The sequence below is a fragment of the Amblyraja radiata genome, chromosome 7 (genome assembly GCF_010909765.2).
Source record: "Amblyraja radiata isolate CabotCenter1 chromosome 7, sAmbRad1.1.pri, whole genome shotgun sequence".
Taxonomy (NCBI): domain Eukaryota; kingdom Metazoa; phylum Chordata; class Chondrichthyes; order Rajiformes; family Rajidae; genus Amblyraja; species Amblyraja radiata.
In genome coordinates this window covers 29,213,004-29,240,018 of record NC_045962.1, presented here as the reverse complement: position 1 = coordinate 29,240,018, position 27,015 = coordinate 29,213,004, and the positions used below count along the sequence as shown (strand labels likewise).

The window sequence follows — 27,015 nt, the reverse complement described above, 5'->3', positions numbered from 1 at the left end:
AGCCAGTGATGTGATAGACACGGGGGTCTGGACCAATTGCTGACAAGTCGTGGCCTGTCACTAAGAATCCAATGGTCATGAAGAGAGAGAGCAATTCTATTGCAAAAGTCCAACTCATATCTAGCTCCATTCTTAGAAAAGTGGAGTCACACCAAATAACCAACCAACACCCCACCCTGACCCCACTGTTTCCACAACTCCTTCCCCTTTATGGTGCTCAAACCGTTGCATACAACCAAATATACAAGAACTTAGGTCTTACCTCTCGTGTGTATATTGGTAAGTCCTGGAAAGGGTTTAATGCAATTAAGATGTCTCCAACATAGGTATATATCTGTAACTCCGAATACCTTTTCTGCAGACAATAAATGATGGTTTCCTTGAAAAGTAAAATTAGGAAGTATTAAAGTTTGCTATTGGGTGCTTTGTAAAGATGCTTCTCATTTGTTGTGATGAAGAGAAGGAAAAATGACTAATCTACGGAAAGATATTAAAAGAAGAGGTAAAGATATTAAACTATCATTAAAATTTGCCTTGGACAAAGGAACATTTTTGAAAACTGTACCTCATCAAAGATTTCAAGTGTGACTAAATCGTCAGTCATGTTCTGACCACTGCTCTCTGAGGCCCTCATATGACGACTTGTTCGGCTAAGGATGTGCTCCTGTCTGCTTAAAACAAAAGACATCCAGAAGTGATAAACACAGTAACAGGATACATAACGACTCACAATCAATAAGATTGCTTTGTGTAAATGAATTACGGAATTTTTGGTTAGTTTAGTTTAGAGATACAGCATGGAAACAGGCCCTTCGGCCCACATAGTCCATGTCGAACTGTTAACACGTTCTCTGTTATCCCATTTTCAACCCACTCCCTACACACTGCGGGCAATTTACAGTGCCCAATTAACCTACAAACCTGCATGTCTATTGGGATGTGGGTGGAAACCGGAGCACCCAGAGGAAACCCACGCGGTCACAGGGAGAACTTCACACAGACAGTACCCAGGGTTAGGATTGAACCTGGGGATCTGGTGCTGTATAATTGCCCATTTCTTTGATTTTCTCCTAAATTCTAGAGAATATAGCCCCTGTCTCACGGGGCATTCCACCCTCACCCTGCACCACTTCTCAGAGTAAATCCAGTGACCCTTTATTGCAATCCCTCTATCTCTGGTATATTTTATCTTTAGACCAGACATGGATACAATATTCTAAATGTGGTCTCAATTGGTATGACAAAAGCTATAGTAAAATGAATATACTCTTGTACTCAAATCCTCTTATGGCAAATGTCAACACACTCTTTGCATTCTCAGATAACTTTTAGTGACCTGTCCAGAGACATTAGATGCCTTGGGAAACTAAACTCTTTCAATCGCTCAATCTATATAAAATATACTCCATTTTAATTTTTCTCCACTAAGTAGATACCCTTTCACAGGCATGTGTAATCTGGCAAAGAAGAGGAAGCAATGAGGAGAACCAAGGGGAAAAAAGACCAAGGGGTAAGTCCAGGAGTAACTCAGGAGGTCAGGCAACATCTCTAGAGACCACGTTAGGAGACGTTTTGGGTCAGGACCCTTCTTCAGATTGATATACAAGGGAATATCTATCATTGAGTGTAGACTAAGAGGAAAGGGATGATAGAGGTTAATGTTAATAGGTGAGCGAGCTGAAGGCTCACTAATGATGTAACCATCCTGGAAGAGGTGAAAATATCGGGAGAGCAAAGAACTGAAACAGGTGCTGTAATTATAAGATGCAGAATACAGCAGTTGCTGGACATTTGATATAAAAAGAGAATGCTGAGAAAGCCCAGCAGGTGAAACACTTTGCGTGGAGTGAGAAAAAATGGATTTACATCAGAACTGGCCAGGGATTGAAATGCAAAAAAACTGCAATTGCAGGAAATCTGAAACATAAACAGAAAATACTGAAAAACACTCAAGGGCCTGTCCCACTTTCACGACCTAATTCACGACCTCTGCCGAGTTTGCCCTTGACTCATACTCTCAGCATGGTCGTCACGAGGTTGTAGGAGGTTGTAGGAGGTCGTAGGCGGTCGTAGGTAGGTTGTGATGCTAGTCGTAGGTACTTGTGGCATCAAGTAGGTTGGGGGGGTTTTCTAGCCTGATGAAAAATGTCCACGAGTAAAGAAGGTTGTGAATTAGGTCGTGAAAGTGGGACAGGCCCTTCAGGAGGCCAGGTAACGACTGCAGAAAAACACACAAATCAAACAATGATCAGACCCTTCCACCCACCCAACCAACAACCTCCAACAAACCACCCACCTCCTATCATTACGTCCACTATAAGAGATTATGCACCACTGTCCCTCCTCCCACCATTTCCATAGAGGACATCCAACCTGCAAATCCACTGTAGCAGCAGATTTTCATATCTTTCGGGAAATTAACTCCCCAGTCGCTAAAAGGATGAGCAGGGATATGGGGAATATCTTCGATATGCATACAAGCTCATTCACAGAGACCATCAGAGCTTCTTCACAGATATGGCCAAAAACACAGTCCTTTGATTAATAAATGCTTTATTGTTGATAGAAAACGGTAAAATACATCCAAACTTCTCTGCGCCATTTGCCCTATAAAAATGATGTATAAAATCATGAGAGGAATAGATCGGGTAGATGCAGTCCCTTGCCCAGAGTAGGGGGATCGAGGACCAGAGGACCAGAGGACATGGGTTTAAGGCGAAGGCGGAAACATTTTAATGAAAATCCAAAGGGTAACTTTTTCACACAAAGGGTGGTGGATGTATGGAACAAGCTGCCAGAGGAGGTAGTTGAGGCAGGGACTATCAAAACATTTAAGAAACAATTAGACAGGTGCATGGATAGGACAGGTTTGGACCAAAAGTGGGCAGGTGAGACTAGTATAGCTGGGACATGTTGGCCGGTGTGAGCAAGTTGGGCCGAAGGGCCTGTTTCCATGCTGTATCACTCTATGACTGCGACTGGACAGTTCTCGCACAAACGAGAAAGCCACTTAGTCAAAATCAGTAAATTCAACGTAGAGCTGCAAGGGCTGAAAACTGCCTTGATGGGAGACGCTGCTCATCAGATTTTGTTGCTCTTTGTTGTAAGTTTAAGATGCAAAGGTAGAGCAGTGGTAGCAGGATGTAGAATTAAATTAACAGACATTTGGAAGCTCAGGGACATGCTTTCAGAATGAACAGAGTGTTCTGCAAAGCAATCACCTACCAATCTGTGTTGACTTTATCCAATGTAGAGAAGGCCAACCAATGCTTTCCTCCCTATATTGTTCCTTCGCTCCCACCCCCACAGCATGCAAAATCCAGCATATTTTAGATCCAGTGTATTTAGTTTACTTTACTTTATTAGTCTTCCAGTGTATTTAGTTTATTTAGCTTTACTGATAGAGAAATCATCTCTCTCTCCTACTTTTATCCCATTCTTTATTCTCAGGTCTATCCCTCTTTTTTGCATTAACTGTTAAGACTTCGGCTAAAGTCTGGAAGTGTGTGATGTAATTTACATTGAAATTTAGACTATTATTGTTTGTATGTATACTCAGTAACATATAGTTAGATGGCTGCTAATGTAGGCGAACAACTCCAAGGGATGGAATGTAATGTTAGGGTTAAACAGACTATGACAGCTAAAATGGAGTTGTCAGCTAAATTAACAGCATCACATTTCAACCCTGCTTAGGAAAATAAGTGTTCAAAAGGGAACTGCAGATGCTGGAATATCGAAGGTACACAAAATTGCTGGAGGAACTCAGCGGGTGCAGCAGCATCTATGGAGCGAAGGAAATAGGCGACGTTTCGGGCCGAAACCCTTCTTCAGACTGATAGGGGGTGGGGAAAGAAAGAAGGACAAAGGGAGGAGGAGGAGGAGCCCGAGGGCGGGCGGATGGGAGGAGACAGCTAGAGGGTGAAGGAAGGGGAGGAGACAGCACGGGCTAGCCAAATTGGCATCAACATTGAATTCTCCCAATTTGGCTAGCCCGTGCTGTCCCCTCCCCCCCTCCCCTTCCTTCACCCTCTAGCTGTCTCCTCCCATCCGCCCGCCCTCGGGCTCCTCCTCCTCCTCCCTTTGTCCTTCTTTCTTTCCCCACCCCCTATCAGTCTGAAGAAGGGTTTCGGCCCGAAACGTCGCCTATTTCCTTCGCTCCATAGATGCTGCTGCACCCGCTGAGTTCCTCCAGCAATTTTGTGTACCTAGGAAAATAAGTAGGTGTTTTTGAAGAATGCTGAGGCTAACTCAAAGGGACCAGTAAATCATGTGGCCACCTGTGAGGTGAGTAAGATAAGCTTTGCCTTCCTAGAGACATCCGAGACTGGCTCGGCATCTGATAGGACATAACTCACGCCATTATGGTACAAAGGTGAATGGCTAGATTGCCACATTGTCACCTGTTGTTCTTAGAGATAAAAGTCTATAAGATAGCGGATCTTCACCAGATGGGGAGAGATTGAAGCGAGCTTCACCTTTGGGGAGAGAACCACCAGCGGGGGAGCGATTGAAGAGATCTTCACCGAGAGGGGGAAGTATTGAGGGGAAGAGCTTGGACCATGGTGCGTGCCGGTGCCAGCCAGTGCAGACAGAAGCCTCGAATACACAGAGGGACGTGAGATATTATTTTGTATCATTACTTTATTGTTAATTTTACTTGTATTTTGCTTTAAGAGTTAATTGTGCTCTTCAGCATGTGCTTTCTCCGTTCATTGATCCAAATCCTTGAATCCTGCATATATTTTATTACAGCGTGTTCTTATCCACTCATCCACAATTAAAATTAGCAGCATTAAGACCGCAGAGACACTCTCCTTGAAGTTAAGCACCATTGAATATTTACTTCCCAACTTTGGCTAATTTGCAACCATATCTGTAATGGCTATGAAATCATTCTCACTTATTTCTTCATGCATTACTAACTTCATAAGATAATGCTCATAAATTATAGGAACAGAATTAGGCCATTTGCCCCACCAGCACCATTTAATCATTGCTGATCTATCTTTCTCTCTCAACTGCATTCACCTGCCTTTTCCCCATAACCCCTGACACCCTTACTAATCAAGAATATGTCAATCTCTGCCTTAAAATATTCATTTACATGTCCTCCACAGCCTTCTGTGGCAAGGAATTCCACAGATTCACCACCCTCTAAAGAAATTTCTCTTTATCTCCTTTCTAAAGGTAACTAAAGGTAACCAGTCTGAAGAAGGGTCTCGACCCAAAACGTCACCTGTTCCTTCTCTCCAGAGATGCTGCCTGTCCCGCTGAGTTACTCCAGCATTTTGTGTCTACCTTTAACATTATTACAAATGCAGCATGCACTCAGATCAAAAATGTTCAATTTTGCCTTTTTACAATTTTTTCTTACTCATGTCTACATTTGGAGGTATACGCAAATGTCTGCCACTTCCTGTCACGCTCTGGTTACCATTATCCATTTTACTACCTTGTACTATCAGCTTATACATTTCCTTGCAACTTTCTGAATTCGCTCTCTGTTGTCTGAAAAGTGCAAGCTTTGACTGTGTGATAAAACATTGAGAGGGTAAGAACCATTCCAGAGTTGAGCAGATATCTCACTAATTAATCTAAATGCGACCTTGGCACCACCCTAAGACCAAAATGGTGATCACTGCAGCTGCCCCTTCTGTTAACTTCATATTCTTATTTACATCCGAAATAAATAAACATCTTAAATAAGAACAGAAGAATTCCTTGAAGCGTCACATGGCTTTCTTCTCAAGTTGTTCTTTTCCCCAACCTGCAGGCCCATCAGAATGTATGTTCCACCACAACTGAATGTTTCTTCAAATTCCAGCATGTGCCCCAGGTTATCCAATTTTAAATGGCCACCAGCTAGCTTGTAGCTACCTTCCACTGCTTACCCTTCAACACACAAGCGGGGTGAACAATTATGAGAGAAGCATGGTGGAGTACATAGCTCAATCAGCATTAATGGTGCCAAAGAAAATGATTGAGAACTTCAAGTTCCTTGACATAAATATTACCAATGATCTGTCGTTGACCAACCACATTGATGCGACAGTCAAGAAAGCACACTAATTGATACCTCTACTTCCTGAGTCTGAGACTGAGCAAATTCAACATGTCCAGTGTCTTACAAACCTCCTCAGATGCACCATAGAAAGCATACATTCAGGTTGCATTACCACTTGCTTTGAGAACAGCTCTGCCCAAGACTACAAGAAATAGCAGAGAGTTGTACATGTAGCCCACTCCATCACACAGACCAGACTACTCAACATTGACTCCTTCTGCACCACATTGCCTAAGAAAAGCAGCCAACGTAATCAAAGACTGTCCCACCCCAGTCATTTCTTCTCCCAGCTCAGATCTGACAAGCTTGAAAGCGTGCACCACCAGACTCAGGAACAGGCACTCTGGAGGATAAGGCACGAGACGGCCCAGAAAAAGGGAACAGAAACTGGACAATTATCTCAAATACCAAGAGAAGGTGAAGAGTTCCAGACCATTACAGTTTGGAACAATGTACGATAATGAACCTTGCGGTACAAATCAAGATCAAAACCATTAGATCTGTGCCAGAAAGGCGGGATGAACCAGAGTCAAGAAACACCTAAATAAGGCAACATATTACAGTGACCACACATACAGAACCCAGACTATTGGCTATGTAGTGTAGGGGGATAATGACCTGTAGCACGAGGCACGTTAAACCTCAGAAAGTGCACTCATCGAGGTAGATAAATAACCTGAGTTAGTGTTGAGTTTCATAAATTCTTTGTTGATGTTCAAATATCTGGTGTAAATTTACCCTCTTCATTATCACTGCATGCCAAGGTTATGCTGTGTTTGCACAAAGTGAAAACTCTTTGGAAGTTTTTTTAAATGTTTTATAACAGTGAATCAGAGTACTTATTGTTGCCACAAATACACAGTTGCTTAGATTACATCAAACCTTTATCATGGCTTGCACACTAATCTCCAAATTTCATTTGAGATGAATAGAGGATTTGTAACCCTTAAGTTCTTGTATGCGATTTCGTCGTTTTTGTTACAGTGTTTTTGTCACACCGAGTCAGGTGAGAGTTTATGATGACCCAATATGAGGCTTTTTATAAGATACATCCGTAGTCCTTTTCTCTTGAGTTAATTTTGGAGTACATTTTGTTTGATTTATAGATGCACAGTTGATTTATAGGTGCACAGCTGCACTCATGACTCACTATACAAAATGATTGTAGTTTATTCTGGGAAAGGATGCAGAAAATCTGACTCCTTCTTCAAAAATCCAAGAAAATGAAAACTGGTTTTATCTGCTTCTGTACACAGATGGGTAGGAATACTCACTAGAAGCAAGGACCACACCAGAGAAAAAAACTTAAGATCTTGTAATTATTTAAACTGCAGGGTAATTTGGTGAGCGTTCAAAAATGACCACAGGAATCACAAATTGCCCATTGCTTCCAATGGAAACAACACACCAGCTGCAAGCTGCTGCCTGATTGACATAATTATTGCAAGCAGCATGTGTGTATTGCACCACTCATTGGCTCAGCAAAGCAGCAGGGTGCACAATCATGATTTGGGTCGCATCAGTTAAAGTAACCCTGCACCACCTAGCTTCTTCGCTTTCAACGGCACTATCCTTTAACCTCCTTCACTCCTCCAAGGATGGCCATTCAGCCCATAAGATGCATGGTGACTCTCAGCACAGCAACCTAATTTGTCCCTCCCACTTCTCATCATTCCTGCAATCTCTCTCCCTCTCTTATGCCCATCTACTTCAAGTAGATTAAAAAAAGACACAAAATGCTGGAATAACTAGGTGGGTCAGGCAGTAAGTATCTCAGGAGGACAGCAATAGGTAACTTTTCATGTCGGAACCTTTCTTCAGACTGATTGTAGTAGGGGGGAGAAAACTGGAAGAGAGGTGGGAGTAGGACAAAGCCAGGCAAATGGTAGGTGGGGCGGGGTAGCTAGTAGATGGTTGGACTCTTTTTTTTTTTGCCATTAACCTATATTCAGGGTGACTTAAAGAAGCTGCTTAACTACACAAGTATGTCATTGGGATGTGTGAAGTACTTGAAGTGCCCAGGAATAACACTTAGATGTGGCCCTTGTGGCTAAAGGGATCAGGGGGTATGGAGAGAAGGCAGGTACGGGATACTGAGTTGGATGATCAGCCATGATCATATTGAATGGCGGTGCAGGCTCGAAGGGCCGAATGGCCTACTCCTGCACCTATTTTCTATGTATCTATGCTCAGCATGAGAACATATAATACCCATAATAGTCAGAATCGAACTGTGGTCCCTGGAGTTGTGAGGCAGCAACACTACCAGATGCACCACCAGACACTCCCAGTTTCCATCTACTTCCACCTTCCCTGCGATTATCATAGAGAAAACGGAGTTGGGATCAATGGATTTTTTTCCTGTTGGAAGAATAAAAGTGTTCACGGATCGGTTCTTGATTCACAGTTATTTATTATTTATATTAATGACCTGGAGGAGGACACAGAATATAAAGTAGCCAAGTCTGTACATGACAAGAACATAGGTGCAAGGGCAAGTTGTGACGTGGATATTAGGACTCTGCAACAGGATATAAATAGATTGAGTGATTGCACAAAAAAATGGCAAGTGAAGTTTAATATGGGGAAGTACAAGGTCACTTATTTCAGTAAGAGGAACCAATAGGCAGATTATCTAAATGGAAAGAGACTGCAACGAGTGAAGTACAGATGGAACTGCAAGGATCTACAGATGCTGGTTTACAAAAAAGACACAAAGTGCTCGAGTAACTCAGCGGGTCAGGCAGCATCTCTTTAGACTTTAGAATTTAGAGAACTACAGCATGGAAAAAGAACCTTCGGCCAACCAAGTCCGCACCGACCAGCGAGCCACGTACACCAGGGATAATTTACAATTTTACCAAAGCAAATTAATCTACAAACGTGTGTGGATTAGTGTGTGGGGGGGGGGGGGTAATAGGGGGAAACTGTTTGTCAGTCACTTACCTCGACGGAGATGCAACTTTTCTCTTTGTCGCATCCCCACCCCCCTCGCGGCCTAACAACTGGTTTAGTGCGGCCTTTCTCGGAGACCGGCCAAGAGCTTCAGTAGCAGGCGTGGCGGACTTACCATCACGGAGCGGGGGCGATCGCCAGAAGAGCCCCGACCGCCGGCCTGCGGACTATAACATTGGAAAGCCGCAGTCTGCGAAGCTTCTAGCCGCCAGCATGGCGTAGACTTTCCATCGCGGAGCGGGGCGATCCCTTGTTGGGGATCGCCAGAAGAAGTACTCCGACCGCCGGCCTGCAGCCTATAACATCATGAAGCCGCGGTCTCCAGTAAGAAAGTGGCCGATTCGGGAACTCCTAGCCATGGAGTGTGTTCCGATCCGTCCCGACGTCGGAGTTGCGATCATCCTGACGTGAAGGCGTGTACATCGGGCCGTCCGTAGTGGCGACCAGACGGTTCATGGCCTCGACCACAGTTGAACAAAGGAGGAAGATTGACTGAATATTATTGCCTTCCATCACAGTGAAGAATGTTGATTCCACTGTGATGAATGTTTATGTAAATTCTAGTGTGTATTGTGCTCTGATTGTATGGATGCATGGTAATTCATTTCACTGTACCTTAATTGGTACATGTGACAAATAAACTTGAACCTTGAATGTTGGAGGAAATCGGAGCACCCACCGGATATGATCTGCTGGTGTAATTTCATGATCTATTAGTGTGATGTCATGATCTATTGGTGTGAAAATATGATCTTCATTCTTCCACTGGCTGCCAATATACCAGCCAGCATGAATCTCAGCACAAATGTGAACATCTTTGTCAGTCACAGGACTGATGCTATGTTCACAGCACATAAACAAAAAGCACCTTGCAGCCACTAATCCTGAAATTCATGCTATGGTGTTCTAGCCCCATTCCTCCCCCCCCCCCCCCCCCCCCCCCCCCCCAGTGTTTTGCGTATGTTATTTCTGGAGTAGAATATTGCATCAATTTTTCAACTAGATTCACTCCATCCCAAAAATCCAGTCAGCATTTCTGGAAAGCAAAAAACTACATATGCTAGAAATATGAAATACAAAAAGAACATGTGGTAGATACACAGTGGGCCAGGCAGCATCTGAGGAGAAAGAGAGTTAACGTTTTCATTTGGTGGTCTTCCATCAAGACCGCTGCTGAAAATTTTAAATATCTACCAAAAACTGGCCCATTGAAAGGTCATGAACCGGAACAATTAACTGCTTCTCTCTCTGCTGATGTCACCTGACCTGCTAAGTACTTCGAGCATTCTCAGTTTCAATAGACAATAGGTGCAGGAGTAGGCCATTCAGCCCTTCGAGCCAGCACCGCCATTCAATGTGATCATGGCTGATCATACACAATATCCCCTGACTCCGCTATCTTTAAGAGCCCTATCTAGCTCTCTCATGAAAATATCCAGAGAACCGGCCTCCACCGCCCTCTGAGGCAGAGAATTCCACAGACTCACAATTCTCTGTGTGAAAAAGTGTTTCCTCATCTCCTTTCTCAATGCCTTACCCCTTATACCCCAGGGCAGCTGTGGCTACAGAAGTAGCTTACCACCGCCGAGTGTGACTGAGGAGTGAATGAATAATGCGATGTAAAGCGCCTTGAGTATTAGAAAGGTGCTATATAAATCCCATCCATTATTATTATTATTCTTAAACTATGGCCCCTGGTTCTGAACTCCCCCAAAATCGTAAACATGTTTCCTGCCTCTAGCATGTCCAATCTTAATAATCTTATATGTTTCAATAAGATCCACTCTCATCCTTCCAAATCCCAGCCGCTCCATTCTCTCAGCAAATGACAGTCCCGCCATCCCGGGAATTAACCTTGTGAACCTACGCTGCACTCCCTCACTGGCAAGAATGTCCTTCCTCAAATTAGGGTACCAAAACTGCACACAATACTCCAGATGTGGTCTCACTAGGGCCCTATACAACTGCAGAAGGACCACTTTGCTCCTGTACTCAACTCCTCTTGTTATAAAGGCCAACATGCCATTCGCTTTCTTCACTGCCTGCTGTACCTGCATGCTTACTTTCATTGACTGATGAACAAGAACCCCCAGATCCTGTTGTACTTTCCCTTTTCCCAACTTGACACCATTTAGATAATAATCTGCCTTCATGTTTTTGCTACCAAAGTGGATAACCTCACATTTATCCACATTTATCCAGATTCTTTCTCTGGCTGCGAATTGTGCTTACAATGGTGATTTGATTCTTCCATCAGATGAATATTTCCTGTGCAACATCACTTAAATCAGGGGTTTGTAACCTACGGCCCACGGGCCGAATCCGGCCCGTAACCTGAAATCATCCAGCCCGCAGGCGGTTTTTCTTTCACTTAGATTTCGCGACCTGGGAACTGCAGCCAGGTGACCTGGGCGCTACAGCTAGTCCCGGGGCACGCAGGCGACCTGGGAACTGCAGCCAGTCCCGGGGCAGGCGAGGGATCTGGGAACTGCAGAAAACTAATTGAAAAACACGTGAAAACTAATGCGAAAAACAACATCAAGTGTCACACTAGTTAGTATGTATTATTAGTATGTATTATTACTAATTTACGTATTATTAATTACTAATTTAGTTAGTATGTATTATTATTACCTCAATTTATTAACCATGGTGATAGATGTGGCCCGCCATCCGCTCACAGACATGGGTCCTGGCCCCTATGCAGAACAAGGTTGCCGACCCCTGACTTAAATACTATTGGATGCAAAATTATTTCATCCTATTGCAAGATGCACCCGCTGTTACACTCTCAGAATAGTCCTGTTGCTTATCCGTGTAAACAAAGGCGCTCAGAAATCGCCCAACTTGGGTCAGTTCCTTCACTCACCATATGCCATCACGAAACAAACTCCCCTTCCACCCCCTATTCACGAGATAAAATGGCGCAAGAGCGTGACGACTATTTGCATGCTGTTCCCAGGTAAGGATCTACTATTATCCAATACAATGGCTCCAATTTTTTATATTCCCTTTCCACTTGTAAATGTATCACTACTTAGAGCTGTACTAATAACATTCTACAATCTGGAATCTGGTATCTTTCTCTTTGCTCTGCCTTTTGTACCTATGTTTGACTTGATTGTATTCATGTGCAGCATTATCTTATTTAATTAGATAACATGCCAACAAAAGGTTTCCACTGTATCTCGGTACATATGACGATAATCACCTAAACCTAAAATATAATAATGACTCCCAACTCCTCCAATCTGGTTCATTATCATGTCCCTATCCCTGGACACCATATGCATCACCATTAATATTCCTGGTCTCTCCCCAGACTCAACTAATAATTTGGACACAATGAACTGCAGATACTGGTTCACAATGTGGTGGAGTAACTCAGCGGGTCAGCCAGCATCTCTAGAGAACATGAAGAGGTGACATTTTGGCCTTGCAAGCAAGCTCTGCAAGGGCAAAGCCAGCCAAGCATGCAAAGGTCATTCAGTAATGTCTGTCCTTTGGGCTTCAGGCACTGCTAAGTTTTGCGATGACAATCCCTCAACCAAAATGCTCCCTTAAGGAATGCAGAATAATCTTTAAACCCACTTCCCCTGATGCCAGTGAGTTGAGACCACTGTGTTTTTAAATGATTTCAGCAGAAACCTCTTATACATAGCTGCATCCTGCCACTCGGTGGGTATTTACAGGTATTGCAACACAATCAGTCTGAAGAAGTATCCCGACCCAAAACGTTACATATCCATGTCCTCCAGAGATGCTGCTTGACCCACTGAGTTACTCCAGCACTGTTTGTGAATGCTAAGAAGTATTTTATGTCATTATCTTTTTTAAAAGGTACAATTTCTAAATAAACCAGTGACATAAAGTACCATCTGCAAGCCCAAAGGATGACGTGCACGAGAAGGAAAAAGTCAAAGCTCTTTGCTGTAGAAATAAAAAACTACAGATACTGGCTTATACGAAAGATAGACATAATGTGTTGGAGTAACCCAACGGGTCAGGCAGCATCTCTGGATAAAAAGGATGGGTGATGTTTCAGGTCTGGACCCTGAGGAAGAGCCGATCCTGGACTGACTGGACTCTGGTCCTGTACACGAGAGAGAAATGGAGGAGGACTGGCCAAATTTTTGTGCCTTCCACCACAGTGATGAATGCTGTGGTGGATGTTTGTGTTACAGTTTTATTGTGTGTTCTTTATTATTGTACTGCTGCTGACAACCCAAATTTCCACCAACCCTGGTTGTGTGGCAAATAAATTATATCTATCTATCTATCCGGTAGGCGGCGCGACTCTCGTCTGCAGCGGCCTCTGCAGTCCGTCTGCGTTTTTATTATTTTATGTCTATGTTTTTATGTAGTTTTTGTTATTTTTTGTTGGGGTATGTGTGTGGGGGGGGGGTGGGGGTGGTGTGGGGGGGTTGGGGGTAACTTTTAAATCTCTCCCTGCACGTGAGACCCGACCTTTTCTTTGTCGGGTCTCCGTTGTCGTTGGAGCTGCAATGAGGAGCGGCCTCCAACAGGTAGACCGGGGGCTCTGGTGCCGACTACTCACCTCACCGTCGCGGAGCTAGCCGAGTCCAGAGCGGGTGGAGCTGTGGTGGACGCTGCTGCGACCCGACCCCCGGAGATTCGGTGGCTGCAACTGCGGGTTTGGCGGACAGTGACACCGGGAGCCCGCGGGTCCCTGGAGGGAGACCGCTTTTCGGGGCTTCCGCAGCGGCGACTTCTCCCGCCCGAGTTGCGGGGTTGAAGAGCTCCTGGAGCGGGGCCTTACAGCACCGCCCCGCGCGGCTTGGAATGGCGGCGGGTCTCTGCGAGCGCACGCCGGGGGCTCTAACACCAAGACCCGGTGTGCGACCTTGCATCACGCGGCGTGGCTTTAATGGCCACGGGACAATCGCAATCACCCGCCGGGGGCTTTGACTTTGACTCTGACATCGGGGGTGGAGAGTGCAGTGGAGAGAGAAGTTTTTTTGGCCTTCCATCACAGCAATGTGATGGATGTTTATGTAAATTATGTTGTGTCTTGGGTCTATTTGTTTGTAATGTATGGCTGCAGAAACGGCATTTCGTTTGGACCTCAAGGGGTCCAAATGACAATAAATTGAATTGTATTGTATTGTATTGTATCTATTCAAACAGCTCGTTGCCAACCAGCTGGTGATACTATGCATTGGAATGGGATTCCTACATTTACACTCCTAACTTTTGAACCACTGCATGAATTATTTTCATGTTTCTTATTTAATGACAAAAATATAAAGAAGTTTCCTGGAATTATCTTTTTCCGTTTCCAATGCATAGTACAAGTTATTTCTGTGTAGTCTTGTAATGGGGAAATAGCATTTCTATAGACCGACCTAAAGTACGCTGTTATAATAGGTAACACCTCATGAATCGCTTAACAACATACTTGTATTCCCAGGATTATGAAACATTGTTTATTTATATGGCATGCCATTTTGAAGTACCCTGCCAAATGATAGAGGATGGCAGCGTAGCACAGCTGATAGCTCTGCTGCCTCACAGCGACAGAGATTCAGGTTTGATCCTGACCCCGAGAGTTGTCTGTGTGGAGTTTGCACATTCTCCCTGTGAGCACGTGTGACTCATGTTGCACCGGTTCCCTCACACATCCCAGACACACAAGTTTGCAGATTAATTGGACTCCATAAATTGCCCCTGGTGTGTAGGGAGTGGATGCGAAAGTGGAATAACATCATAGAGTTAGTGTGAACGGATGATTGATGGTCGGCATGGACTCGGTGAGCCGAAGGGCATGTTTCCATGCTGTTTCTGTCAATTCAATTTCAATGCAAATAAAAGACCATCACATTGATAGCACTGCATCATACCTAGTTTTTGACGAGGATTCTTCTTGCTGGACTTTGATCAGGTTAGCTAGTTGCTGCTGTAGGGTTGCGCATTTCCCAAGAACTTGCTTTATAAATGGGTGGTCCAATAAATCGGCAACCGATGGACGTTTTTCAAAATCCTTAATTAGGCATCTAGCAAAAGGGGGAAAGAAATGACAAATCGAAATACTGAAAAGCATACGGTTTAAATGCCGTGTTATTCATGCGGAGAATCATATCATTCAAATGCACGTAAACTGAGAACGTAGAATACAAAAGTGTACATTATTTGATCATGTTTCTTGATATTTAACTGTGTTTTTAAATGCCATTACAATGTCAAAATTCTGCAAGTGTTATTGGAAGAATAAATGTCACTTTATCATTTTAACATTTAGTAATGTACAGTAATGAATGAATATGAACTAAAATTGTATCTTTGAGCCAAAAATGGCAGAATTAAAAAGGTCAAAAATATCAAAATACAAAGTAATTTTAATAGCTTGGAAATTTCAACATGAATCAATAATCTGGAACATTAGTATTACTTTACTTGAGATTCTGTATTCAGAAAATAAAATACGTTATATAGTTAATCTACTATAAACTTAGAATATCATTTGCAAAAACAGGGTACAGCAGAAGCTGCTTTATGGAAAAATACACAAAATGCTGGAATAACTCAGTGGGTCTGAAGAAGGGTCCCAACTCAAACACCACATATCCAAGTTTTTCAGGGTTGCTGTTTGACCAACTGAGTTACTCCAGCACTTTGTGTATTTTTCAGAATATCATTTGGCAGCTGCTTAAAATAGTAAAATAATTTCCCCTCCAAGTATTAATAGAAATCATCTTCACAATAAAACCTACATTTAAATAACCAATGTGAGGTACATGCTTTATTCAAGCTCCACTAACTTGATTATTCTGACTTAGAACCTTTGGTGTTCCATTTTACAAAATGGTACGAAGTTAAACACAGGCATAACAAACACGACCTGATATTAAAACAGATTTGGTTTACATTATTTTATGTTTCACCTACCATTGAACAAGTGTAAAACATCATTACTTGAACTATGAGTATACAGCAAATGATAAGCTACTGGTGTCTCACCTTGTTTCACAATTGCTCTAACACCTTATCCTCCTAGGAGGTTATTACCAGTCCTCTATGTTCACAACAGCTACAGTTTGTCACTGGTTGGCATGATCTCATGTTTTATTTCTGCACTTTCCTGGCAATGATGTATGCAGGCTTTGTTGGATGCTATTTGTGCTCATTATTTATTGCAGCATGCTAGCAAAGGCACAAAAATAAAAGGCAACTTATCTCCATCTTCCATCCATTTGATAAAAGTATCAACGTCCACCCAGAGAAATTAATCATGGTTTGCTTATTCATTAATTAGAGATGCCTACTACTGAATGCCACAGCCAATGTTTAACATACAGACATTTGAAATAAAAATTGTTATATTTTTCTTAAATGGGTAGGAAATTTAGATGAATTTAAATGTATGCTACTTCTGCATTTTAGTATTACTAGTTACATTTCTGATTCAGTGTTTGGTATTAAATGGTTTTCATTTCTAATATTTACTGTGATTTTTTTCATGTAAGGTTAAGGGCTCTACCCACATAAAGTACAATTGTATATTTATATTATATAGTGTGTAATTATTCATTTGTTTTGCTAATATCCGGCATCAGCAGTCAGCTTAAGATGTAGCCCATGTTACCACCTCTAATTTAAGAGTCAGAAACAATTGCCCACCAGCAGAAAAAAATAAATAAAAATCAAACTCTTGTGACACTGAATTCCTTATCTTGTTTGACATTCTGGCTGCCTTCATCAGGCTTTCTAAACTGAAAATTAATTCTCAGAATTCATTAGCGTTACAACATTAACCATAGGTTGCAGCCATTTGCTGCAATCTAGCAACTCGGCATCCAAACACCATTTTCATTTTGTCACACTGAGCACCTATTTGCTGCCATAATTGGAGGCCGAGGATAAAGCATTTATTACCCACGAACAAGAGCAGGCACCTACATATAGTTCTGCATGATGTGGCTTGAAAATCTGCAGGCAGCTTGCAGCTGCTGATAACATTGTTTGTGTTGCTGTCCCTTAATGATGTAAACTGCCATTTTGTTATTCGTAAGTCAGATGGCAACATTGGAAGTCTTAACAACCAGGGGAAAAAAATCACTGATGAAACAGAATGCAGACTTTGCAGTTACAGAACAAGTCATATTAATAACTAATTTTACCAAACGTCAAGTACCTGAATTTTAATCAGAATAGGAAAATCACCAGCAACTACAAACATATCACTCTTAAAATTCTGTGCAATGAACTACACATTGGAGTCAGGGCTTTGTGGTAATCTGCACATCTATTGGAAAATACACATACTGCTTACAATGCAGACCAGTTGCCACCTTAATTTTATATTTGGTCCATAGAGAAGATTTCATTCACAATCGTCTGGTCTAGCATCAGACTCCTTCCCACATATAACATAGTTCAAAAAAAGACACTAAGTGTCGGAGTAACTCAACGGGTCAGGGAGCATCTGGAGACATTGACCCATTGAGTGACTTCAGTACTTTGTGTCTTTTTTTGTAAACCAGCTTCTGCAGTTTCTTGCGTCTCCAGGTAACACAGTTCAAACCTGTCCCTTCCTCAGCTCATCCAGGGTTTACTTACTTCTTGATCTGGTTCACCAATGTCTCTGGCTGGCTGCCTCACTTTTACTCTCCATAAATCTTAGTGTACAAAATACTCTGGCACCTCAATGATAAATGATACCTATTACCTCTTGTTCAAATATTTCAAAGGCTCCCAGCCAGAAAATTGTCAATGAAAAATCTCATCTGAGTTTCCAAAATCTTTTATAGAACCCCTTTTATCTCCCCAACCTCGAGTATTGCAGCCCTCCTGATATGTCTGCACTCACCTCCAATTCTGGCCATTTTGCATGTTGCATCAATCGATCAATGGCAACAGTGTCTTCGGTGCCGTTAAATTGTTTGTTCACTCAAATCCAACTTGTTTTTCCATTTTCCTTCAAATGTAACTGACCAAACTTTTGCTCCTAATATCCCATCTAACTTGCTGTCAAATTTTATATGATAAGACACCTTTCTTGGGATTCCTTGAAAAAAAAGGTCACAAATGCTGGAGAAACTCAACAGGTCAGGCAGCATCTCTGGAGAAAATGGATAGATGACATTTTGGGTTGGAACCCTTCCTCAGAGCCAAAATGTTCCCTATCCATGTTCTCCAGAGATGCTGTCTGATCTGCTGAGTTACTCCAACACTGTGTCTTTTTTTGTAAACCAGCATCTGCAGTTTCTTGTGTCTCCTCGGGATATTTGTACATCACCATCTTCAAGTTGCCAATTAAATGCAAGATTTTTCATGAGCTAGCTTAATGGTTGCCTTGACACTGACAGGAACTTTAATATAAAATTATCCTGCTTTGTCACATACTACTGGATAGAGTCAAGAAGATCCAATGCTTTTAGAACATAGAATATTGCAGCCCAGGAACAGGCCCTTTGGCCCACAATGTCCATGCCAATCATGCCAAGTTAAACTAATCTCTTCTGCTTGCATGTGATCCATAACCCTCTATCCCCTGTATATCCATGTGCCTATCCAAAAGATTCTTAAATGCCACTGTCGTATCTGCCTCCATCACTACTCTGACAAGCTTTATAGACACCCACCAATCTCTGGGAAAAGAGCTTGCCCCACATATCTCCTTTAAACTTAGCCCCACTCACCTTAAAGCTATGCTCTAACTTTTGACATTTTCACACAAGGAAAAAGGTTTTGACTGTCTACCCTACCTTTCATAATTGTATATACTTCTATCATGTCTCCTCTAAATGCTGCCTTGCAAATTGAACTTCATATGAGCTGTCAGCAGCATTGATTTCCCTCCTCCAGAACACATGTAATACATTGTAAATTATATCTCAACTACCAATACTGCAGCCAAAATCAGATAAAGGATTGAATCAGTTTTATTTCTCTTACAATGCAGCAAGTTGTTCAATAAACTCAAAAGCTATAAGGAGCCTTTCAGTTATTTATAATGAAGTATTCACACCAAATGTGCTCAGTTTCCTAGCTTGCGTTGAAGAGCTCTTCACTTTTAAAGAGATGACCATAGAAGTGCAGATTTATACTTGGTGTAAAACTTCCTCAGGTTGCAAGAGCACTTAAAAGAAATCAATCTGCTACTAAGTGAGAAAACTAAGTGAACAGGCTATATTTCGACTTTGTCAATCATCAGACCAAGGAAATGAAAAGCAAGCACTCTAATCTCAGTGATATGTGAAAGTTAAATAAATTGTTTACATTAAATGCTTTATTCAAGCTAAAATAACATGCAGGGCTTTCACATTATGGATATTGCATAGTTTTATACCTTAAGTATGAAGATCTATTCTGATTAATGTATTGTATTTGGAAATAGGGTTGCTTCAAAATGATTTATTTTAGAAAGACAGCATACGTTCATCTACTTTTATTTGGGGGAATATAGAAAATGCACACAGGAATATGCCTTTAAGTGATTCAGAGTATCTCGAGAGTGAAAGAGGATATATTACCTTTTCAGGAGAGACTGGAGAAAAGACGGCACATGGTTTTGAATGAAATAGAACCAGAATTAATTGTTTCTAGTATGAAAACATGGAGTTAAGGACTTCAACATCTCTGTCCAGACTCTGAAATGTGCCTTCAGAGAACTGCAACAACTGACAGCTTGATTCATGGTTAGAAAGAAGGAAAATAAGTACCAACATCAGGAGCTACTCACATTTAAACGCGAGACTGCGGACACCGGAAGCTGGAGGTAAAAACAAATTGCTGGAGGAATTCAATTTATTAACCGGCATCTGTGTCGGGCAGGGGGTAGGGTGTTTGCGCTAGAAACCCTTGAGTCAAGACTGAGACCAGAGAGGGAAATGTCTGACATAAAGAGACAGGTCCCAAAGGTCATTGGTAAACTGAGGAGCATGGGAGAGATGAAGGGCAGAAGGGGCCATGTGGTGGAAGGATGGAATTGAGAGATTGGTGTAAAAACACCTCTCTCAGTAGACACGGTTGGAGGAGGTAGAATCTTGGCCTCAACTGAAATGTTGTGGAGCTTCGGCTATTTACCACATACCACCGGATGGCGCTTCAATGGCAGCCTCGCCTACAATCTGTCTGTCCTTATTGTCTTTTTTTCGTTATTTTTAATGTTTTTAAAAGTATGTGTTAATGTTCTCTGGTTTGTTTTATGTGGGCTGTAGGCGGGGGGTTGGGAGAAACTTATTTTCAATCTCTTACTTTGCCAGAGATGCGATTGTTTCCCGGGTCGTATCTCCGGTCGCTCTGCGGCCACAATACCATGGAGCTGGCGGCCTTGATCAGCCACGATCACAATGAATGGCGGTGCTGGCTCGAAGGCCTACTCCTGCACCTATTGTCTATTGAGATGCAACACTTGTTCCTACAGCTTCTCCTTCGCCACCATCCATGGAGCAGCCCTTCCAGGTGAGGCAAAGGGACAGCACGATTGCACAGTGGTATATTAGCCATGATTGAATGGCGGAGTAGACTTGATGGGCTGAATGGCCTAATGTTACTCCTATCACTTATGAACTCATGAAATAAATAGGAATGGGTCAAGATAATATGCAATTGAGTCTGTAACTTGTTTAGCACAATATCATGACACTGGGGACGCAATGAACTGCAGATGCTGGAACCTTGAGCAAAGTGCTGGACAGATTGGGCATTTGGTTTCAAGCACTAAACAAATAGGGGTATATCAGTATCAGTCAATCAGACAGCATCCACGGAGGAAATAGACAGGCGATGTTTCGGGCTTGGGACCCTTCTTCTTGAGTTTAAAGATCAGCCCCGACCCGAAATGTCACCTATCCATTCCCTCTATCCCTCCACTGATGCTGCCTGACCTGCTGAGTTATTCCTGTACTTTGTGTTTTGATCAACACATTGGAGCAAATGTACTTATTTATGCAGCAGGAAATCCCAATTTAGGCATGCAAGTCAATATTGTTTGCTCGAATGATAACATCAAAAACAAAAACTGATCATCTATTTTAATGTTACTTGCAATGTTGTATACAAAATAACAGCTGTTTTCAACTGCCTGTCCATAAAATTTGATAATACCCTGTATGTTAAATTGTTTGAGATATTATTGCAATTCGGTAATCATGCTGTTTAAGGACAAAATCTTCCCATTCTGTACAAGTTAATTTATCATTTGGAAATCAGATTAACAAGCCAATCCAACCTGAGATCAGACATCATTTAGTAGTGGTCTCCAGCAATTGACGCACAAGTCTTACGCAGCAATGAAGAAGTCCAGAATTAAATCACCAGTCTCAGAGACTAGATTAAGGACCTGGTAAAATATTGAGTTGGCAGTCCAAATAGCCTTAAAGCATTTACTGTTTTAATCTATATCCTTTCAGTGGCAAGAAATCAGTCATCAATGATTTTGGAGCAAGGCCAAGTGCATTTCTATGATGCACATCATTGAAAAGGCAAAGAATTATGAATTGTCCGGAAAATGCTAAGGCCCATCAGGAGTAAATCAAGCAATGAATTTACTGCTTAATGAGAGGCATCATTATGAAAAGTTTCAATAGATTAAAAAGTCATTTATTTACATTGTACATTGTATTTCTGGCTTGTAAAAACCACTGTCAACATTAATTTGCTAACAAATGCTTCAGTATCAATGGATCAATTATTAGAACTAGGTTAGAGGTATAATTTCATCATAGAAAATAAGAGTGACCAGTTTATTTTGCATTTGTAGTTTATTTAAATATTCCTACAAGAAACCAGACAAAATTACATTTGCAGGAAAGTGAATTACTGTCAGTGTTCAAACACTGATGAATCAAGTTAAGTGTACAGCATGAGGGATGTTTACTAGAGTCATCGGTAAAGCCACTATTTATTACCTATTGTCTCTGAAAAGACTTGCTTGCTCGCCCTCCAATGTGTTGCTTGCTTGTTTTGAAAAGAAAATGAATACAAGAAAGCCACATGAAACAAGGAGCAAACTCTACAAGCAAGTACTCAAAGATTATTACATATGTAGGAGGAAGCCTGATAATAATAAATCAATTAAAATGAGCACTGTAATATTTGATTTGAAAGCTAAATGGGAGAAACTCACATTTTGTTGCAAGCATGAAAATGCTAGGAGAATATTGGTATCTGTTTTACACTGGCAACCAGGAACAGGCGACAATTCGAGTTGGGATCCTTCTTCAATCACCCGTTCACCCTAGTTCTATGTTATCCCACTTTCTGGCCCACTCCTTTCACACCATGGGAAATATGGATAGGTGATGTTTCAAGTCGAGATCCTTCTTCCAATTGACGAAGGGTCTCGACCCAAAACGTCACCTCTCCATATATTTGCCATTTCTTTTTGATTAAATCGTAACACCTTTTGTCATACAAGATTCCCAAATTTTGCTGCCCTTGTAATTTTTTCAGGAACATGCTGGTCCTGAATTCTGATCAGCTAACCTTTAGGCGACTCCAGATGTAAAGTTACCAATAACTCTACCAAATTCAACCTACTTTCCCCAGCTCCTGCCAAATACTATTGTAATTAGCTTTTATCCCCCAATTTAGCACATTCCCCAGAAATCCAATCTTATCATTAACCATAACTACCTGAAAACTCAAGGAGGTTTGATCGCTGGCCGAAAATGCTTTCCCACTGAAACTGCAATGACCTGGCCAGCCTCATTTCCCAATATGGGGTCTAGTATGGCAACTTCCTTAGTTGGAATAACTACCTATCCTTGTCAGGGAATACTCCTGAATATACCGAACAAATTGTGTCACATCTAAGCCTCTGGCACTATGAGAGTCCTAGTCAATATTGGGGAGATCACTACAGCCATCCTGTTGCTTTTGCACCTTTCCATTTCCTGCCTATATATTTGTTCCTTTATTTCCACCTGGTGATAGTAAGGACTATAGAATAACCCAATCACAGTATTTGCATCTTCCTTACTCCCGATTACCAATATTGCATCACTATATTGCATCTTCCTTACTCCCGATTACCAATATTGCATCAATGGATGAGCCCTCCAGATGCTACTCCAAGTTCTTCTTCAAGAACTGCGATCACATACCCCTGATCATTAGTGCCGCTCTTTCACCGCATTTACATCCCTCTTTACCACATCAGAAACACGGAATCCTAGAATGCTGGGCTGCCAGAATTCTCCTTCTCTCGACCAAGTCTCCATATTGGCTGTAATGTGCCTTGTGTAGATGGTGAGTCAGGGGGAGTGTTGTTGCCAATCTGTATTGATTGAGGTCTGCCGCTGAGGAAGATCAGGATCCAGTTGCCTAGGGAGGAGCATAGACCCCATTCCTCGAGTTTGACTAAATTTAGAGGGGTGATGATGCTTGATCCAAATCAACTACTGCTTCAGTAATGAACTGGACCCACATCAATTCACTTACATCAGGCAGTAGCTGATGAACCACAGCCTGATGTACTTGTTCCTGTTGGCCAAGTGGTCCAGCACAGAATGAAGAGCCAACAAGATCATATCCACTCAACAATCTATTATTGCAATAGGTGTTGAAAAGGGTCCAGGTCTTTACTGAAGCAGGATTAATTTGGGTCATAATCAACCTCTCGAAGCACTTCATTACAACCAATGCAAGTGCCAGTGGTCAGCAATCATTAAAGTATGTCACCGTGCTCTTCTTGGGCATCGGTATTATGATTCTATGGTATCATGGAAATCCTTTTAAGGCAGGTGGGGACCTCAGACCATAGTAGTGAGAAGGCGCCTTCCAAGGGTTCACCCTCAAGAAGCATCTTCTGATGTTGGCCATAGAGACTGAGAAAACTGGTTGTCAGGGGTAGTGGGGATCCATGAACGTGAATCATTGTTCTCGCTTTCAAAGCCAACATTGAAAGCATTGAGCACGACTGGGAGTGATGGTTCACTATCAATTGAGCTACAGTTTCAACCTGTAGGAAGTAATCGCATGCAAGACCTGCCACAGTTTCCAACCATACATTTGAGCCTCTAGTTTAGTTCAGAACTGTCTCTTCAAGAGGACAAATGAGATTGGTGAAAATCGATGGCTGACGTGGTGTCATTGGGCCAAAGGGCTAATTTCCATGAATGCTATAACTGTAAGAAGGGTAGCAGATGCATGGGTATTCCAGTTGCAGGTCCCCTTCCAAATCACACTCCACCCTGACTTGGAAATATGGAAACTTGACTGGTTAGCACACAACAAAAGCTTTTCACTGTACCCTGTACACATGACAATAAACTAAAATCACCATTCTAGCTGTGTCACCAGATGCAATAATACATCAGGGTGACCTTCACCAGGATACCTGCAGCTGTTCCAGACAGACTGCAATGGTTTTAAAAGATAACTCATCAAAAACTCAAGGGCAATGAGGGATAGGCAATAAATACTGGTGCAAACAGTTATGCTCATTTCATGCATATGAATACAAACTATATTGCATAAATAATACTTCTGGTATATGTCATTTTGTTCAGACTGAACTCAAGAAATAAAAATATCCTGAATAAAAATGCTTTTAAGTACATTATAAATATTTTATGATTTAGAGATAGCCATGCTTAATTTTAAGTTTTATTGATTATGCAAAATCAGTTAGGCTGTCAACTTTATGAAAATTCAATGCTGTACAGTTGAACTCTGGACAAAATATATTTAGAGGATGCATTACATACTGTGAAATAAAGTGGTTGAATTCTTCACACCATCTTTCCGGGTGCAACAAAGTTGGTGGTGGATTTCTGAAAAAAATAATCAGAGGGAAAATTAATAACTTATTTTACAAGGTAAGATTTATACTTTCATTGCATTTCACTGGTCAACTTGTTTGAGTGCAGAGTTAAGTATTGCTAAATGTACAATCACAATTTGAAATGGATTCATAATGAAAATATAAATGGAGAAAGGAAATAAATCTACAATTTTTCAAGAAAAATAATATTTGATGATTTTAGCAGGTGGAACTGCTGCCTCACAGCGCTAGAGACCCGGATTCGATCCTAACAACCGGTGGTGTCTGTGCGGAGGGTTACGTTCTCTCTATGACCTCACAGGTTTTCTCCAGGTACTCCAGTTTCCTCTCACATTCCAAAGAGGTGCAGGTTTGTAAATCAATTGGCTTCTGTAAATTACTCCTAGTGTGTAGGATGCTAAAATGGGATAACATAGAACTAGTGGGATGGAAGATTGCAACCTTCACGTGGTCCGCCCCGTTTCGACGAATGCAATCAACCCGGCGTGCACAATCAAATAAGATCAAATAGAACAAATTGTCCTATAGCTTTAGGCTGTACATGCCATACGCAAGAAGAAGATAGAACTAGTGTACAGGTGATCAATGGCCGGGGTAGATTGGGTGAGCCGAAGGGCCTGTTTTCACGCTGTACCTCCAAAGACAATACATTTTCTATTGTCCCCCCAGGTCGGGGGGAGTTCCTGCCAAGGGTACCATGTAATCTTGTGCTACCTGCTCCATGGTCGGATAGTCGGCGACTAAACCGTCTCCCCCACCTGGTTTGCCAGGTGAAGAGGGGGCTGTGGACCCCCAGCAGGACCAGAAACAAGACCTGTCAAAGTGCGAATGAGCTTCTAGCGAGCCAACAGCCATCTATACTTCAGTAGGAGTTGCGATCACTGTTGTACATAGCATTGTAAGGAATGATGATAACGCACACACACCAAAATCCTATACTTCCAGTGGTGGAAGTCCGCAGGAACTGGAGGACAGAGATGTGTGGTGCATCCGTCAGCGTTCCCATCGGAAACCAGCACCACTGCATTTACTGAAGTCCATGAATATGTATGAATGGGAATCTTGGTAAAGGTGTCAGTAACATAAAGCTATAATCAATGAGGCTAATCAAAATACTCAAATAACTTTCAATGCCACTTAACTTAGCCACAAAATGTTTTTGAAAATCAGCATAAATTAATATTGCTGCAATATTTCAATGCACACCTTTGCTCATCCTATTTTCAAAAAGACATTGATAAATAGGTTAACGCAAAGCAATAAGTATTGCTGCCCATGAGCTGTAAGTTATGAGAGGACACAGCAATGAACTTGTTTTCAACGCAGTAAAATCAAAAGCTGAAAGATCATTTCCCAGGATTTCAAAAGTCTGTGGAATGAATAATAGAGAGGCAAATCAGGAATTTTAAACTATGTTCAAACAGTGAATAAATGGAAAATGTACTCTTAAATGAATAATTACTCAAGATTTCAGCTTCTGCAGTTCCTGGTGTCTCTACACTTAAATGAGTCTGGAATTATATGCCATAAATACCATTACATGATTAATCCCTTTAATAGTGATCGGGATAAAAATCTTGTGAAGAATGATAATGGCAATTGTCATGATAAGTGACTAATAAAATACTCTGAATCATGATGAATTTTTATGCTTCTGGCCCTGTGGATCTGTCAGCTGCGGAACAAAGTGGTAAGGGTCAAATAATATAAATTGTAGTTTCAGAGTAATATCGCAGAGTATCATTAAATTACCTCTGGGGATCAGGCAGATATTTCACGAACTATCATTTCACCTGTGCTTCTTCAACTTATTTAAAAGATTATGGTCCACATTTTTCTGCATCTGGATAGAATGAATTGCCATGGGAACAGCAGTAAAGGAGCCTGTCGAGTTTTCCTATCTTTAATTTAAATGAAAGAAAATTTGGGAAAATTCACTCATGGACAAGTAATCCATCTCCATTGTTCTTCATGGACAGTGACCATACAGTCCGATACATTTGGGCTTCGTGGAATCAATTGCCCTGTAAATTGCAAAAGAAAACCTGGAGTAAATTCCACAATAAAAGGAAATGGTTTCTGGTTGTTCTTCTCGTGAGATATGGAGATTGCTGGTAATGTCAGCATTCAGTGCTATGAACACAATGTGGCTCCATCATGGGAATTGACCTCCCAACCATCAAAGGGATCTATAGATCCAAGGCAGTCGGCATCATCAACCTGGCCACGCTCTCATTTCACT

At 41.8% G+C, this 27,015-nt stretch overlaps 1 protein-coding gene across 1 annotated transcript in view; it reads right to left on the bottom strand.

Moving 5' to 3' along the window:
* myo3b (myosin IIIB) overlaps nt 1-27,015 on the bottom strand; it is a 398,335-nt gene that overhangs the window by 271,687 nt on the left and 99,633 nt on the right. The window contains exons 8-11 of the mRNA XM_033024000.1: nt 24,697-24,762; nt 14,884-15,036; nt 566-668; nt 263-379 (exon numbers count right to left, since the gene is read on the bottom strand). Of these exons, the coding sequence (XP_032879891.1) occupies nt 263-379; nt 566-668; nt 14,884-15,036; nt 24,697-24,762 (439 nt within the window). The remainder of the gene's footprint in view (nt 1-262; nt 380-565; nt 669-14,883; nt 15,037-24,696; nt 24,763-27,015) is intronic.